This window comes from Bos javanicus, chromosome 2 (assembly GCF_032452875.1).
Source record: "Bos javanicus breed banteng chromosome 2, ARS-OSU_banteng_1.0, whole genome shotgun sequence".
NCBI classification, from domain to species: domain Eukaryota; kingdom Metazoa; phylum Chordata; class Mammalia; order Artiodactyla; family Bovidae; genus Bos; species Bos javanicus.
Genome location: NC_083869.1, coordinates 9,663,983 through 9,682,745, shown reverse-complemented (window position 1 = coordinate 9,682,745; position 18,763 = coordinate 9,663,983). Strand labels below are relative to the sequence as shown.

Below are 18,763 nucleotides of genomic sequence, written 5' to 3'. Positions count from 1 at the left end.
TCACCCCCAATACACATTAGAATCCAGTTGATACTAATCAGTAGACTTGTATACATTTCTGAGCAAAATTAAGTCCTAGTGATGTTGAAACATTACCTCAAGGTAAGTTACGTCTACTTTCATGCAGGATATTCAGAACCTCCACTGATCATCCCCATGCTTAGTCTGCTTTTACTGCAGTTAAGCTAATTCCAGGGGCTTCCTTGGTGGCTCCATGGTAAACAATCTGCCTGGCAATGGAGGAGATGCAGGTTTGATCCCGGGGTTAGGAAGATCCTCTGGAGAAGGAAATGGCAACTCGCTCCAGTATTCTTGCCTGGAATATCCCATGGACAGAGGAGCCTGGTGGGCTACAGTCCATGGGGTTGCAAAAGAGTCAGACATGACTTAGCAACTGTACAAACACAACAAAGTAATTACCACAACATTGTATATATGTGTTCTCATAAAGAAGAATAATGGGTCACCGTCTTCTGCTGGGCTTAGCTTATGGGGATCATGGCGCCATGTTATTCTAGAGTCCTGTCAAGGAGTTACGACTTGATTCTTCAGGCCCCCTAATTTTTGCATTCTCATTGGTCTTTTCATCCCTATTTACTTTAGCAAATTCTTTTTAAAGAATTTTAAAGGATTCTTTTTATCTTTAAATTTTCTTTTAAAATTGAATACAGCTAATATCAATGCTCACTATATTCTATCTCAAAACCTCTTTGCACAAAGCTCTCTTTAGAAATATTTTTGTTCCAGCACACATTTTGCTACCACATAATTTCGGTCACTATTTTTACTACCTCCTGTAACAGTTTCCTTACTGCTTGACTTGGAAGCCAGTGTCACATATTTTAAGTTCTGTAACAGCAGGACTTTAGCATCTTGGTATCATTTTCTATAACATTCAGCATCAGTAACAAATAAGCCTGCTCTCTATTTGTTGCTTTCATTTTGTGACTGTTGGGCTTGACTTGGTTCAGTTTTAAGATTTTTTCTCATTCCAGAACCTAGGTTAAAAGAATAGCAAAACTTTAGGATATACTTTTCACTTAGTAGAAGACCTTAGCAGAGGACAGGCAGTTTATACAGTCTCATTTAAGGTGCTCATATCTCACTGGGCACAGCAAGTCAACTGATTAAATCTAACGGGGGTAGGGAAAATATTTTCCATCCACAGAGAAGCCTGCCATGGGAGGGGGACAAATTAATAGACCTGTGTACACATCTTTAATCTGCCTCACCCAGGATAGGACACAGTTGAAAGTCTGACCTAAAGTAATATATTTTCTCTTTGTTATTTTGAACTATTTAGGGTCAGGTATGAATGGAGATTCAAAGGACATAACTGCCTACCACACAGTATTTCTTACAGCCATATTAGGAGGAACAATAGTCATTGTCATTGGATTTTTTGCTGTACTTCTTTGTTATTGCAGGTAAGAACAATAGTAATGTGTGTGAACACAAACTGATATTAGTGTCCTGTAAATTCTGTGTGTTACAAAGTTTGTAGAAAGCAGTGGTTTGATATTTAAAATATAGATTAAAATAAAAAAAGATATATTCTAACAGTAGCATTATATATATAAAATAAACATGAGATTTTTTTTTTAATGAAACCTTCTAGATAAGTTTGAAAAAAAAAATTTTTTTTTTTTTTGCCTTCTCTTCTACTCTAGGGATAAGTGTGGTACTCCACAGAAAAGAGAAAGAAATACCACTAAACTTGAGGTCCTCAAGAGAGACCAGACAACTTCAACAACTCACATAAATCACATCAGTTCAGTCAAAGTTGCATTAAAAACCGAGGACAAATCACAGTTATTCAATGCCAAAAGCTCCTCGTACAGCCCTCAGAAAAAGGAATCATCCAAGGTGGAAGCAGAAGAAAGAGTTTCCATGGTGAAAACTCGGGACAATTTAAAAATCTACAATGAAGATGTTTCGTTTCTGTCAGTCAATCAAAATAATTACTCCAGAAACCCAGCACAGTCTTTGGAGCCCAATGTGGGGTCCAAACAACTTAAACATGTTAACAACAATATGTCTTCGTCTCTAGGTGATACGCAAGAGGAAAAGAGGTATCTCACAGGTAATGAAGAGGCATATGGACATTCCCACGTTCCAGAGCAGATCATGCACATCTACAGCCAGCCCATAGCCATCCTTCAGACAGCTGACCTCTTCCCCACTCCAGAGCAGTTGCATCCTGCTAAGTCGGCTACTCTGCCAAGAAAGGGACAGTTAGTCTATGGCCAACTGATGGAACCAGTAAATAGAGAGAACTTTACACAGACATTACCAAAAATGCCAATGCATTCTCATGCCCAGCCCCCAGATGCCAGGGAAGAGAACTTCCCACTGGAAGGTCAACAGAGTTTGCCATCCCAAACTTCAGATTGGAGTCGGTATTCAAACAGCCTCCTGGAATCTGTTTCTGTTCCTGGAACACTAAATGAAGCTGTTGTAATGACTCCCTTTTCATCGGAGCTTCAAGGAATTTCAGAACAGACCCTCCTAGAACTGTCCAAAGGAAAGCCCTCCCCCCACCCCAGAGCCTGGTTTGTGTCTCTTGATGGAAAGCCGGTCGCACAGGTGAGGCACTCCTTCATAGACCTGAAAAAGGGCAAGAGAGCCCAGAGCAATGACACGAGTCTGGACTCTGGGGTGGACATGAATGAGCACCACTCCAGTAGAAAACTGGAGAGGGAGAAAACGTTCATCAAAAGCATGCATCAGCCTAAGATCCTTTACTTAGAAGACTTAGACCTGAGCAGTAGTGAGAGTGGAACCACTGTCTGCTCTCCAGAGGACCCAGCTTTAAGGCACATCCTAGATGGAGGGAGTGGAGCCATCATGGAGCACCCTGGGGAAGAGTCCCCAGGAAGAAAAAGCACCGCTGAAGATTTTGAAGCCAATATATCCCCCACTAAAAAAAGGGGCAGACCACCACCACTAGCCAAGAGAGATAGCAAAACTAACATCTGGAAGAAGCGAGAGGAACGCCCACTGATTCCCATAAATTAACACCAAGAGTGGTTGTGTCTCTGTTGTCTCGTGCTGTTTATTCTTGCTTTTTATTGTAAATTGCTGTGTGAACTTCTGAAGAAGCTGAGACTGAGCAATCTCATGGTCCCTGGACATGTCTCAAGCAGAGTAAATAGTAAACTGGTAATTCAGTAGTGAGAAGGCTACCAAGAAATGCTTTTTTCTGGCCTATGCTTTTTATTTATTTTTGGGTGATGAATTTGAAGTATCTGAGGGTTCAAAATGTAAAATAGTACCTGAAATTGTTGCTCAGTCATCAAGTTGAGCCCTGACTCTGAAGAATAACAGTGAAAAGTGTACTCCTAAAGTTGCTTTCAAAAATACTGCTTTTGCTTTAACTACCCCTGTGAAACATTTAGAAATGAAACTGTATTACTCTTGTGAAATGTTACTATTATATTCTCCACTGCATATACTTGAAAATAACTGGATAAATGTTCTGGATTGATGTTATTCTAGAGTTCAAAGGCCAAACCACATTTTCTTTCATTTTAAACAGCATGTATATTGTATCAACCCAAAAGTAAATTCCATACTCACCTAAGATGGGCAAGAAGCTACTTGGTTGTTAGAGAGGGAAATGCCAGCTCTTTGGTTGTTTTTGGATAAAACTTCACAAAAAGATGTTAGTTTATCTAGAAATCTGAGAAATGAATGTTCTGATACTGAATTTTTACTTAAAAATTTCTTGCCCCCTTCCCCATTACCAAAAGGGGAAGTGAGCTTAGCTGTCAAGAAAATTTTTTACCAGTCTTTAAAAAAATAAGTCATTCCTCCCACTCCCCAATCTTTAAGGCTCACTGATACATATAGACTGAAATTAGTTTTCAGATATTTCTTCTATTCAAAAAAAGTCACTTAAACTATTAAACTTGATTTTTAAAAATCAATGAATTGAAATTTTCTTACAAACATCCAAACTTAAAATATGTGGAGCTAAAGGAAATAAACGTTTCAATTTTTTCTGAAATGTCAAGCAGAAAAAACGTGCCATTTCTCTTGAGATTCAAGAATACCTTCAGGATCCCAGGTATACATCCAGATTTTTTTGTTGCTGACATTCTAAAAATGTTTGGGAACAACAGTTTCAATTTCACAGGAAAAGTAAAAGATTTTTATTAAATCACGTAAATGCTTTTAAGTTATATAACATTTTTTTTCCAGATTTGGAAGTAATATATTCTTTCCATCATAGCAGAGAATTAGTGTGAACACATTCAAGAACTGTTTTTAAATTTTAAGTGCTTTCAACTCTGAATTATCATTCATGTCCTAAAAATGAAATTTTGTTAATTAAAATCAACTCATCTCATTTTTCTTAAAATTTCCATAAAGGCAAATGTCTGAAGCAGCTTACCCTTTTCCTTGGGGCGGGGCGGGGGCAGGGAATGAAACTAAATTGCTTTATTTCTCATGCACTACTAATTAAGATGGGAGCAACATAGAGACCCAAGGCACATAAACAAGTTGTAAGAACTAAAATTAACCACATTAGCTTCAGTCAAACTGTAGATAGATAGACAACAAAAGACAACAGCTTTTCCCCCAAGGCAGTAGACTTCAGCCAGGTTTTCCCTGTAACCATTTCTGAAGCATAGAACCTGTCAGATAACATTCCTTTCTGTATTAACCCAAAGAATTTAAAGATCTAGGTAAAAGTTTGCTATATTCTACCCCAATCCATAGAAGAGAGAAATGTTTTGGTTAATTTACTACATTTACTTTTTTGAGGGAGGGGGTGATACGGTCCAAAATTAGAGGCAGTTTCTTACTGGTTTTACACAGAAAGATGTATTTAAGGTGACATAAATGAAAATGATTTGGAAAAGGTAAAGGAGTTAGTGCTCTGCTGAAGTGCCTTTGATATAGACTTGCTTTATTAGAAGGATATGATAACATCTTTCTTAAATGTGCATTTTCTTCCTGTTAGCCAAATTAAACAGATGTGCAGTTTTTATTATAAATATAGACCTAGTGTTTCACGTTGGAACAATGAATTTTGCATGCCAGTAACATCTCTTTGTGTATTTAATTCTTTTTTCAGTCTAGTTTATATTGATAACATTATGTTGGAATGAAGTTAGAAACTATATAGTAATGTACTGACTTTGACATTTTAAGTGTATATTTTTCCCACCCTTAAAAAATGTTCAATCTCTCATCTTGGTAATGGAATACACACTTTGATATAAGGGTATGCCATTAAGGTATGCCACTTACTCATTCTTGTGTAAAGGAAATGAGAAGATGTATCCCCAAGGGCTTTTCTAGAAATACTTTTGTTGGTTTCAGAATAAAATCTTATTTTTTTATACACTGCACATTCTGTTCTCAATTGGGAAGTATAGGTAATTCATCTTTTTCTAATGATCCAAAATGTGTAACTTCTCATTTGTGAGTAGTTCACAAATTTCCTGTTAAAGAGCTGAAGCCATCTACTTTTTCTTAACCCAAGTGATAATAAACCGGCAATATTCACAACTTTCTTAAAATTTTTAAATTGAAAACCACCACAGTTTTTTGCAAATGAAAACCTTGAGAATTTTAGTCACAAATTGTTAACATTTGTGGATCCTTTGTATATACTTTGGATATAACTTAAAAGCAAAATTATCCCTCAAGGAACTGATGGATTCATTTACTAAAGCACAGCTATATGTATTTTTGAATACATATGATATTGAATTTGTAAAATCCATTTGTATGACATTTATGCAATTGTATAGGGATTACGCCCTTTTATAATACACAGTATACCACGAAGGTCACAAATATTGAGGAATAAAAGCACTTCTTTGGCAATCATTTTCAGATCACTTTCTGTATGTTTGAATCCTCTGGTATCAATACATAGTATAAAGTTTTGGGGATCTTTGGGTCAAATGATGTCCCTCAAAACTTCCAGGAAGGTGAAGCTCAAAGTTACGTATTCATTTATAGGGAATGAGTTACTCATTTCTCCGTGTACTAGAGTTGTAAAGAATTTAACTATGTTAATTTCCGTCTCAGAACTAGAATTGACATTTTGCCCTCCGTTTCCAGGTGTTTCTATCTTTTGTATTCTCTCCTCAGAGGAATCTCACATTTCAGTGTATTTATGCCATCACTACTATATTTACTGCTGGAAATTGTTAAAAATCTGATGATTTGTAAAAATGTTAAATGGTTCATTAAAGATAATAAAATCTAAAAATGTATCTGATGCACTGTTTTATTTTGGGTAAACTATGAAACATTCCTTCCTAAATTGTTATTTAATCTGGTAGATGAATATTCAATTATTTTCTTGATTACACTCCCTATAGTAAAATAAATATTTGAATACCCTATGTTTATATAATGAACTTGATTTCTCTTTGTATTTCATGTTCTCCAAAGTTCACATTTTGACTATTAAAGCTGAATATAGACAAATCATTTTCCCATTCAATGAGAAGACTTTACAAGATAATGAAAATGAAAGTGTTAGTCTCTCAGTCATGTCCAACTCTGTAATCCCATGAACTGCAGCCTGCCAGACTCCTCTTTCCATGGGATTCTCCAGGCAAGAATACCGGAGTGGGTAGCCATTCCTTTCTCCAGGGGATCTTCCTGACCCACAGATTGAACCCCAGTCTCCTGTACTGCAGGCAGATTCTTTACCATTTGAGCCTCCAGGGAAGTCCAGAAAATATGACAGCTATTTTCGGAGTTGTAGTTTTTATATTCTAAGTAAAAACAATAGAGTACACCCTCCCATATCCCCTGTAAAAAAAAAAAAGAAAAAATTCTTTTAGCTTTAAACCTAAGACTAATGATAACACTAAGGCTGTTTGCTCAGTTAATTGAACAGTGCTTAGGTTCATGTATTGGGTTGGCCAGAAAGTTCATTTGGGTTTTTCCAGATCATAGAGAAAAACAAGAGAATTCCAGACAAACATCTACTTCAGCTTCACTGACTAGGCTAAAACCTTTGTGTGGATCACAACAAACTACAGAAAATTCTTAAAGAGATGGGAGTATCAGGCCACCTTACCTGCCTCCTGAGAAATCTATATGCAGGTCAAAAAGCACCAGTTAGAACCGGACATGGAACAATGGACTGGTTCAGCACTGGGGAAAGTGTACATCAAGGCTATATATTGTCACCCTCTTATTTAACTTAAATGTGGAGTACATCATGTGAAATGCCGGGCTGGATGAAGCTCAAGCTGGAATCAAGATTACGAGGAGAAAAATCAACAACCTTACACGTGGCGGAAAGTAAAGAGGAACTAAAGAGCCTCTTGGTGAGGGTGAAAGAGAGTGAAAAATCTGGCTTAAAACTCAACATTCAAAAAACTAAAATCATGGCATCCAGTTCCATCACTTCGTGGCAAATAGATGGGGAGAAAAGTGGAAACAGTCACAGATTTTGTTTCCTTGGGCTCCAAAATCACTGCAGATGGTGACTGCAGCCATGAAATTAAAAGACACTTGCACCTTGGAAGAAAAGCTATGACTAACCTAGACAGCATATTAAAAAGCAGAGACATTACTTTGTCAAAAAAGTCCCTCTAGTCAAAGCTATGCTTTTTCCAATAGTCATGTATGGATGTGAGAGTTGGACCATAAGAAGGCTGAGTGCTGAAGAATTGACACTTTTGAGTTGTGTTGGAGAAGACTCTTGAGAGTCCTTTGGACAGCAAAGAGATCAAACCTAAAGGAAGTCAGTTAAGGAGTCAATCCTAAAGGAAATCAATGCTGAATATTCATTGGAAGGACTGATGCTTCAATACATTGGCTACCCAATGTGAAGGGCTGACTCATTAGAAGAGACCCTGATGCTGGGAAAGATTGAGGGCAGGAGGAGAAGGGGACGACAGAGGATGAGATGGCTGGATGGCATCACTGACTCAATGAGTCTGAGCAAACTCCGGGAGATAGTGAAGGACAGGGAAACCTGGCGTGCTGCAGTCCATGGGGTTGCAAAAAGTTGGACACGACTGAGCGACCGAATAACAACAAAACCTGACTTCCATGTTTTTAGGCATTTTGTACAACTTATATAAATAAATATGGTACCAGAAATAACTTTGGTCAATTCTAATGGCAATTGTAGTCTGAATCCACTCACAAGTACAATGGAGATTATAACCCTCAACACTGGAGTTGAAATAGACACTTCAGTTTGGATCCCTCCCAAGGGCAAGCCAGGCCATAGCTACCTTTGTCAGGGCCTGGTCTCCATCTTGGAGAGTATGGAGTCTTAACAGAAATGATGCAGCCCCTGGAGGAGTCATGCAAGACTCAAACTCACATGGAATTGGTTGTAATAGAAAATAAGATTTCATAAATCATTATGAGAAATTTAGCTGCCAAAGAGATTGAAGTTCATATTCTCAAGGGAAATTAACGTGTAGGAACTATAGGAAAGGAAAGGGGTGGCGTTAGGAGGTATTTAACAGCTCATCAGGGATCCTTCAACTACATGCTGGAAAAACGTTAAACTATATGACAGTGCTGCTTTATCTACACTTCATAAAATCACCTTTTAGCTTTCTTTTTATAGATGGATTTCTTTATCCTAATATGCAGTGAGACAGCTTAATTTCAACAGTAAGCTCTCTAAACCAATTGTGGGGTTAATGTCTTTTGTCTTTGGTTTTGATATGTTTTCTCTATCAAAATAAATATTTTTCCTTTGACTTGTTTTTTCCCTTTATTTTGAGCCTCTGTTTAATGTGGAACTTTGGAGGACCTGGAATTGGACTCTGTCCAGTGAGTTTACTTTTTTTGATAAAAGCATTTTCAGTTTGACTAGAGAAAAACTGATTTCTAGACAATCACAATTTATAATGTTAAGTACCAAAAATTAATAAAACCAAGTATAAATGATGGAGAAACATTATCATTAGATACATATGGAAAGTTACTTAGGGGAAAAGTAACTATTTTCTTTCTAAGCTAAGCTTAAAGATCACATTTTAAAATTATCTGTGGTGTTTATCAAAACATTGCAATACAATTTTTCTCCACATTGCTATAGTAGATGACTATCTGTCTATTTCCATTGGGAAAGTTTACATGTTGAGAAGTAAATGGTATTTTTTAAACCTTTGGTGGCAAAAATCTCTCTTGATTGTACCCTATATTTCCTGTTTTTCAAACCTACATTTGCTATGGTTGTAAATATTCTACAGTCCTTTAGGGATATTCAAATTTCCCACATGATTTAGTCTTCTATTTTTCCTTCTTATGTTCTTCTGGTTGACTAGAAGTTTCATAATTCATATATTTACTAGTTCTAATCCCTGTGGACCTTATTAAAACACTAGACTAACTCCAGACAGTCTGATTCAAAACAAACCAGATAATTACATTCCCAGGAGTCTCTGGGCTTATTATACTTGAACATCTTAGTTAAGAACATTTCCTAAATACTATAATGAAAGGTAGAATTGTAACTATTAAACAATGTGCATTACATATCAAAATAATTTTTATATATCCCCATATTTCAGTCTGGAAAATAAAGATATGTTTTATGTAGAAAATATTTTAAAGTGAATTTATTCAGTTTAAATTTATCTCTAATATCCATCATTTTGAAATAAATACTACCTTGAAATCCTGATTCCTAACTTCAGTCAGTCAGTTGCTCAGTTGTGTCTGACTCTTTGCGACCCCATGGATTGCAGCACACGAGGCCTCCCTGTCCATCACCAACTCCTGGAGTTTACACAAACTCATGTCCATTGAGTCCGTGATGCCATCCGATCATCTCATTTTCTGTCGTCCCCTTCTCCTGCCCTCAGTCTTTCCCAATATCAGGTTCTTTTCCAATGAAACAGCCCTTCACATCAGGTGGCCAAAGTACTGGAGTTTCACCTTCAGCATCAGTCCTTCCAATGAACACCCAGGACCAATCACCTTTAGGATGGACTGGTTGGATTTCCTTGCAGTTCAAGGGACTCTCAAGAGTCTTCTCCAACACCACAGTTCAAAAGCATCAATTCTTCAGCGCTCAGCTTTCTTTATAGTCCAACTCTCACATCCATACATGACTACTGGAAAAACCATAGCCTTGACTACATGGATCTTTGTTGACAAAGTAATGTCTCTGCTTTTTAATATGCTGTCTAGGTTGGTCATAACTTTCTTTCAAAGGAGTAAGCGTCTTTTAATTTCATGGCTGCAATCACCATCTGTAGTGATTTGGGAGCCCCCCAAAATAAAGTCAGCCACTGTTTCCACTGTTTCCCCATCTATTTGCCATGAAGTGATAGGACCAGATGCTGTGATATTAGTTTTCTGAATGTTGAGTGTTAAGCCAACTTTTTCACTCTCCTCTTTCACTTTCATCTAGAGGCTCTTTAGTTCTTCTTCACTTTCTACCATAAGGGTGGGAGAAGGAAATGGCAACCTACTCCGGTATTCTTGCCTGGAGAACCCCATGGACAGAGGAGCCTGGTGGGCTGCCTGCTGTCCATGGGGTCGCACAGAGTTGGACACAACTGAAGCAACTTAGCAGCAGCATCTGCATATTTGAGGTTATTGATATTTCTCCCGGCTATCTTCATTCCAGCTTGTGCTTCATCCAGCCCAGCATTTCTCATGATATACTCTGCATCTAAGTTAAATAAGCAGGGTGACAATGTACAGCCTTGACATACTCCTTTTCCTATTTGGAACCAGTCTGTCGTTCCATGTCCGGTTCTAACTTGCTTCCTGACCTGCATACAGATTTATCAGGGGGAAGGCCAGATGGTCTGGTATTCCCATCTCTTGGAGAATTTTCCATAATTTGTGTGATCCACACAGTCAAAGGCTTTGGCATAGTCAATAAAGCAGAAGTAGATGTTTTTCTGGAACTCTTGCTTTTTTGATGATCCAGCAGATGTTGGCAATTTGATCTCTGGTTCCTCTGCCTTTTCTAAAACCAGCTTGAACATCTGGAAGTTCTCGGTTCACGTATTGTTGAAGCCTGGCATGGAGAATTTCGAGCACTATTTTACTAGCGTGTGACAGGAGTGCAATCGTGTGGTAGTTTGAGCATTCTTTGGCACTGCCTTTCTTAGGGATTGGAATGAAAACTGATCTTTTCCAGTCCTGTGGCCACTACTGAGTTTTCCAAATTTGCTGACATATTGAGTGCAGCCCTTTAACAGCATCATCTTTTAGGATTTGAAATACCTCAACTGGAATTCCATCACCTCCACTAGCTTTGTTCATAGTGATGCTTCCTAGGGCCCACTTCACTTCGGATTCCAGGATGTCAGGCTCTAGGTGAGTGATCACACCATCGTGATTATCTGGGTCATGAAGATCTTTTTTGTACAGTTCTTCTGTATATTCTTGCCACCTCTTCTTAATATCTTCTGCTTCTGTCAGGTCCATACTATTTCTTTCCTTTATTGAGCCCATCTTTGCATGAAATATTCCCTTGGTATCTCTAATTTTCTTGAAGAGATCTCTAGTCTTTCCCATTCTCTTGTTTTCCTATGTTTCTTTGCACTGATCACTTAGGAAGGCTTTCTGATCTCTCCTTGCTATTCTTTGGAACTCTGCATTCAAATGGGTATATCTTTCCTTTTTTCCTTTGCTTTTCGCTTCTCTTTTCACAGCTATTTGTAAGGCCTCTTCACACAGCCATTTTGCTTTTTTGCATTTATTTTTCTAACTTCAATAACTTCTAAAACACTTGTGACCACTAAATACAGAAATGTTTATTAACATGTTTTACATATATTCTTATTATCTTTTCATTTGATGTTTATTATTGATTATTGGGGTAACTAGGTGGCCGGAGGAAGGCTTGAGAGGAGACCTGCCACTTTCTTTTGGATATTCCAAGTTAAAAGGATCTGTGGGGTATCTAGAAGAGTTTCTGTGTACCTCTGAATCCATCTTGGGTTATTAGGGTCACATCAGATGTTAAATCCAATGCAGGCAGTAGAGATTTGGGGAGTTTCAAATGGTTGTTTGAAGCTACAGGCAAAGGTGAGATGGTCAAGAAAGAGTAGGGAGGGTGAGAAAATACTTCCATTGGTGTCATTTTTTGTGTAATAAATAAAATATAAGTAAAATATCAATTCTATTTAAGAATATTAGGTTTTAACAAATAGACTTGTATATGTAGTAGAGTTGAAAGAAAATAAGACAATGACTTTGGTATCTCCTTTTAAATTTCATAAATATGACTTTCAGTTTATATCTCAAATATAATTTTATTTTTTGTAAGTAGAATCTTACTTAAAAATAAGTGGCAAATTATTGTTTTATGTTAATTTCATTATTTTTTTCCTTTTTTATATTTCATTTTTACAATGTAGATTTTCAATAAATACAAAGAAAGAAGCAAAAATTAGGAGATCTGGGTTCAGGCCATGACTCTTCACATTTCAAGTAAACTTCAGTTTCCTCGTGTTATGTGGGTCTGACAACGTTCATCACAGCAATATGGTAAGACTGAAGGTGGTACAAAGGAAAAGCACAGACCACGCAAATTATGAGTTATTGACCTATGACTGTACATTTAACCAATTTATAAATTAGCAGGGTTGCTTTTGAGATTCAACTCTGTTTAACCAATCGGATTATCTCCGATTAAAAGCTGATTTATCACTGCACACTAACACCATGTTAGCTAATTATCAAAGTATAGGCCTCCAGATGCTAGAGTTCTCCTTACAGCAACTACTGTACTTTTTTTCCTTTTAATCAGTATCATTAGGAATTGGGGAAAGAGGAGAACCACTCAAATTACTTAGGGGATTTGACAAACTGGGTAAACTCACTGCTCTCCTGTATCATTTGCCTCCCATACTTCATATTAAATCCCATATAATGCAATAACTACTCAGCTACCTAGAATAATTTAACAGCAAGGCATGAAGAAGAGGATTTTATGAACCCATTATTCAGTGATTCATGAATCAAAGGAATCTACACATCCTCATTCTAGTAGTTTCCTACCTTTTTATTACTCTAAAATGTTTTACAAATTAAAAGTATTCGCTCACACCATTTCCTTCAGAAAAAACTGTTTCTAAGAATTAACATTTTCTTGATCTCTTCACTGATATTTTGAATGTATTCTAAAACTTGTAAAAGAATGGACCAAAACGTTGAGTAGGAGATTTCCTGGTAACCTGAAGACTCAAGTCTGTAGAATAAAACACATGTGTTTTAAGTCCAGAGAACCCTCAGTTATCAGATATCAACCATCTCTTTGAAGGGTTGGTTGAGAGCAACCTTTTTGCAGAACTGGTGTTAAATTCACCCTGCTCCCCATTTCATTAATCTAAGAAGACAACAAGGAAGCAGAGAAGTGCTCCTTCTGGGGAGGGGGTGTTACTGAAGGGAGCTATCAGCTCACCTCACCCCTGTGGTGGTCAAAGGAGCAGTTTACTCGTACTCTTCTCAGATGTTTCAGTGGGGGGGGCAAGATCACTGGGGAAGTTTGGCAAAGTTTGGGGGTACCTACAATAAGGGGATGCAGACACCTCTTTCTATGATTAGATTGCTTTCCTCTCCTAGAGTAAGTGGGAAAAAAGTACTGTGGGAGTTGGCATTGTGATGCCATCAGATGAAGTGGGAATAAGAATTATTTCTTTGGGGGATCAGATCACGATGGTGGCAGAGGTGGACATGGAGCTCACCTCCTCCCACAAATACATCAAAAATACCTCTACATGTGGGACGATTCTCATAGAACAGCTACTTCAAGCTGGAGGAAGACCTCAGACTTCCAAAAGGGCAAGAAAATCTCCAAGTAACTGGGTAAAACAAAGCAAAAAAAAAAAAAAAAAAAAGAAGAAAAGACAAAAAGGAATCAGATGGGACTTGCACCTTAGGGAGAGAGCTGTGAAAGAGGAAATGTTTCCCCACCCTGAGAGGAGGGGAGACCAGTCAGGACAGAGGGGGAACCCAGAGAACACAACAATCAGTTTGTGGAAGGCAAAGCAGAGAGAGACCTGCACAGATGGGGACACCACCTCCTGGCACGCCTTCACTTGCAATGCGCCTTGCTGGGGCAGGTGGGGGATGGGTGCTGAGGCTCAGGTGTTAGAGTTAGAGCCTGAGAGAGGACTGTGGATACAGTTTGAGGGAGCCAGGGTGTGATACATCACAACCAAGGGAGTATAGGAAGAAATGTGAGTGTGCCAGAGAGGCAAGAAGATGAGGTATGTGAGGAGAGGGCTGGAACTTCCATTAGCACTTCTCTCTCCACATGCGTGCTCCCAGGCAGCAGGACACTGCCTACGTGAGCTCAGGGGATGGGATGTGTGAGCTACCTCTGATACCCTGGACTCCAGAAGCAGGTGCTGATCACTGCTATTGCCAAGAATCCCAAGACTGGGTGCCAACTGCTATCCCCACCTACCTGGGAGCAGGCATGGGCCAAGTGTCTGCACACCCCCTAGAAAAGGATAATAGCTAGCACATACTGAGGAAAGAGAGGCAAGCATCTAAACCAAATACAGTCCACATTCCAAAAAGATATTAAACTCACACAAGATACACAGGGATTCACCTGCATATAAATAGAGCCCCTAGACTACAATGGATAATTGTTTCTCCTAAGCTCAGAGACTAAGAGAAATATAAGCAAAATGAAGAAGCAGAGGAATGACTTCCAGTTGAAAGACGAAGAGAATTTCCCTGAAGGAACAAGCAATGAAAGAGACCTCTTCAGGCTAATAGACACTGAGTTCAAAAAGGAAGAAATGAAAATATGGAATTAAGAAAGGCTATTAACAGAAATGCAAGTTATTGTAAAAGGGAAAAAAAGGAGGAGCTAAGAGAAATTTGAAAAATTCTTTGCTGAGACAAAAAATGAGCTAAAGGCAAAGAATAGCAGAATGAATAATACAGATGAAAGAATAAGTGATCTGGAAGATAGAATAAAGGAAATTATCCAACCAAAACAGCAGACAGAAAGCCAAATAAAAAATAAAAGCAATATAAGAGGCCTATGCTTCAGCAATATGTGAACCGTGAACTTTCAGATGTTCAAGCTGGTTTTAGAAAAGGCAGAGGAAACAGAGATCAAATTGCCAACATCTGCTGGATCATGGAAAAAGCAAGAGAGTTCCAGAAAAACATCTACTTCTGCTTTATTGACTATGCCAAAGCCTTTGACTGTGTGGATCACAATAAACTGTGGGAAATTCTTCAAGAGATGGGAATACCAGACCACCTGACCTTCCTCTTGAGAAACCTGTATGCAGGTCAGGAAGCAACAGTTAAAACTGGACATGGAACAACAGCCTGGTTCCAAATAGGAAAAGGAGTAAGTCAAGGCTGTATATTATCACCCTGCTTATTTAACTTTATATGCAGAGTACATCATGAGAAACACTGGTCTGGAGGAAGCACAAGCTGGAATCAAGATTGCCAGGAGAAATATCAATACCCTCAGATATGCAGATGACACCACCCTTATGGCAGAAAGTGAAGAAGAACTAAAGAGCCTCTTGGTGAAAGTGAAATAGAGTGAAAAAGTTGGCTTAAAGCTCAACATTCAGAAAACTAAGATTATGGCATCTGTTCCCATCACTTCATGGGAAATAGATGGGGAAACAGTGGAAACAGTGTCAGACTTTATTTTTCTGGGCTCCAAAATCACTGCAGATGGTGATTGCAGCCATGAAATTAAAAGACACTTACTCCTTGGAAGGAAAGTTATGACCAACCTAGACAGCATATTCAAAAGCAGAGACATTACTTTGCCAACAAAGGTCCATCTAGTCAAGGCTATGGTTTTTCCAGTGGTCATGTATGGATGTGAGAGTTGGACTACAAAGAAAGTAGAGTGCAGAAGAATTGATGCTTTTGAAGTGTGGTGTTGGAGAAGACTCTTGAGAGTCCCTTGGACTGCAAGGAGATCCAACCAGTCCATCCTAAGGAAGATCAGTCCTGGGTGTTCATTGGAGGGACTGACATTGAAGCTGAGAACTCCAATACTTTGGCCACTTGATGCGGAGAGCTGACTCATTTGAAAAGACTCTGATGCTGGGGGAGATTGAGGGCAGGAGGAGAGGGGACGACAGAGGATGAGATGGTTGGATGGCATCACCAACACAATGGACATGGGTTTGGGTGGACTCTGGGAGTTGGTGATGGACAGGGAGGCCTGGCGTACTGTGGTTAATGGGGTCGCAAAGAGTTGGACATGACTGAGCGATTGAACTGAACTGATGGGATAATATAAAGTGTGCCAATCTGTGCACAGCAGGGATTCCAGAAGGAGAAGGAAGAAAAAGGGATTAAAAATGTATTTGAAGAAATATAACTGAAAATTTCCCAAACCTAAAAGAGAAAACCGATATCCAGATAAAGGAAACATAGAGGGTCTCAAGCAAAATGAACCCAACAGACCTACACCAAGACATAATAAAAATGTCAAAAGTTAAACAGAATTCTAAAATCAGCCAGAAAAATGTTAATTACAAGGGAATCTTAAAAGGCTATCAGCTGATTTCTCTACAGAAACATTGCAGGCCAGAAGGGAATTGTAAAATATATTCAAAATATATTTAAATATTCAAATATATTTTAATATACTCAAAAATATATTCAAAGAGCTTGAAAGGAAAAATCTTCAACCTAGAATAATCTACCCAGCAAGATTATCATTTAGAATAGGAGGAGAAGTAATCTCTCAGACAAGCAAAAACTAGAAGAATACAGCAATACAAACTTATTTTTTAAAAATATCAAAAGGTCTGCTCTAAATAGAAATAAAGCAAGAAGATATAAGAAGGAGGAAATCACAATTGGAAAGTAATTCACTTAAATACACCAGTATACAGATCAAAAAGGAAAAAACTACTTGTGAGAGTGATAATAAATGCAGGGAACAGCCAAGACTAAACATGAAGATGTTAAAAAAAAAAAAAAAGGGATATCAAAATCATAAAATGTGGGGAAAGAGAGTAAAAAGTATAGGTTTGTTTTGTTTTGTTTTGTTTTTTTAAGAATGGCTTCCCTGGTAACTCAGCTGGTAAAGAATCCGACTGCAATGCAAGAGACCTGGTTTGATTCCTGGGTCAGGAAGATCCACTGCAGAAGGGATAGGCTACCCACTCTAGTATTCTTGGGCTTCCCTGGTGACTCAGCTGGTAAAGAATCTATCTGTAATGCGGGAGACCTGGGTTCAATCCCTGGGTTGGGAAGAATGCCTGGAGAAGGGAATGGCTACCCACTCCAGTATTCTGGCCTGGAAAACTCCATGGACTGTATGGTCCTTGGGGTCACATGACTGAGCGACTTTCACTTGAGCCTATATGACTAAAAGCCTAAAGCACGAAGATACAGGAAGGGGTTAACATACTTTAAAAACAGGTCACCACAAATCAAAAACATACAATAGATTTTACAAAAACCAAAAAAGAAGAGAATACAAGCATAAAATGAATAATCAAACCACATACACACAAAAAAAGGCAAAAAGAAGCAAAGAAGAAACAGAATCACCTGGAAAACAAGGTTTGAAATGGCAATAAATACACGTGTCAATAATTACGTTAAATGTCAATGGACTGAATGCTTCAATCAAAAGAGTGGCAGACTGGATAAAAAAAACAAGAGCCTATAATATTCTGCCTATGAGAGACCCACTTAGGGCAAAGGACATGCATAGACTGAAGTGAAGGGATGAAAAAAATATTTCATGCAAATGGACATGATAAGAAATGGGAGTTGCAATACTCATATCAGACAAAATAGACTTAAAAACAAAGGCCATAAAGATAGATAAAGAAGGACACTATATAACAATAAAAGGGTCAATACAAGAGGATTTTACACTCATCAACATACATGCACCTAATATAGGAGCACCCAAATATATAAAACAAATAGAGACATAAGGGGATTTTGACGGGAATACAATAATAGTAGGAAACCTTAAAACTACTCACATCAATGGATAGATCTAGATAGAAAAATCAATGAGGCAAGAAGATCCTAAATGATTCAACAGAAGTCAGGCTTAATTGATATTTTCCTGATATTACATTAAAAAACAAAAACAGAATACACATTCAAGTGCACCTGTAATATTCTCTAGGATTAACTATATACTATGGCACAAAACTAATCTCAACAGATTAAAGAGTATAGAAATTATTTCAAACATTTTTTCTGATCACAATAAGAATGAGGGTGTAGAGTCTCTCAGGGAGGAATGAGACAGGCTGGGACCTGGGACCTTTTATTGTGGTGCTACAATGCTTACACCTGGACAAACCTCTCCTCCAGCAACAAAATACAAAGAAACTGTATGTGACTAAAAATAGCTGCATGCATGTACAATTAGGGCAAATTCTGGACAAAATATACAAAAGACCAGAAAACCCCTATTGCTACTTCTCAAGAGCCAGGAGTAAAATCAGGGTCTTGGGAGCAACAGCAGAGTACTGAGCATGCCCCTACCTTCAACACCACCAGAGCGCTGGGCAAACCACCTAAGCCACCACTCCAGCCTGACCCCTGGACACACCCCTACCCTCACCCTACATAAGGAACAAGCTCACCTCTCCCTTCTCTATCTCCCACTCCTCCACCCCATGAGTGAGTAGGAAGGGAAACTGTTTGTTCTCACTTCCTCCTGGGCCCCAGGAAAGCCTTGCCTGGAAAAAAAAAAATGGGTAGAAGACCGGACTAGATATTTTTCCAAAGTATATGAAGATTGCCAACAGGTATATGAAACGATGCTCAATACCATTAATCATCAGGGAAGTGCAAATCAAAATCA

General features: G+C 38.3%; 1 protein-coding gene across 1 annotated transcript in view; it reads left to right on the top strand.

Annotated features, from left to right (window-relative positions):
* FAM171B (family with sequence similarity 171 member B) overlaps positions 1–6,236 on the top strand; it is a 73,865-nt gene extending 67,629 nt beyond the window's left edge. Inside the window, exons 7-8 of the mRNA XM_061433350.1 lie at positions 1,304–1,427; positions 1,671–6,236. Of these exons, the coding sequence (XP_061289334.1) occupies positions 1,304–1,427; positions 1,671–3,018 (1,472 nt within the window). The 3' untranslated portion in view covers positions 3,019–6,236. The remainder of the gene's footprint in view (positions 1–1,303; positions 1,428–1,670) is intronic.
* The last annotated feature ends 12,527 nt before the right edge of the window (positions 6,237–18,763 follow it).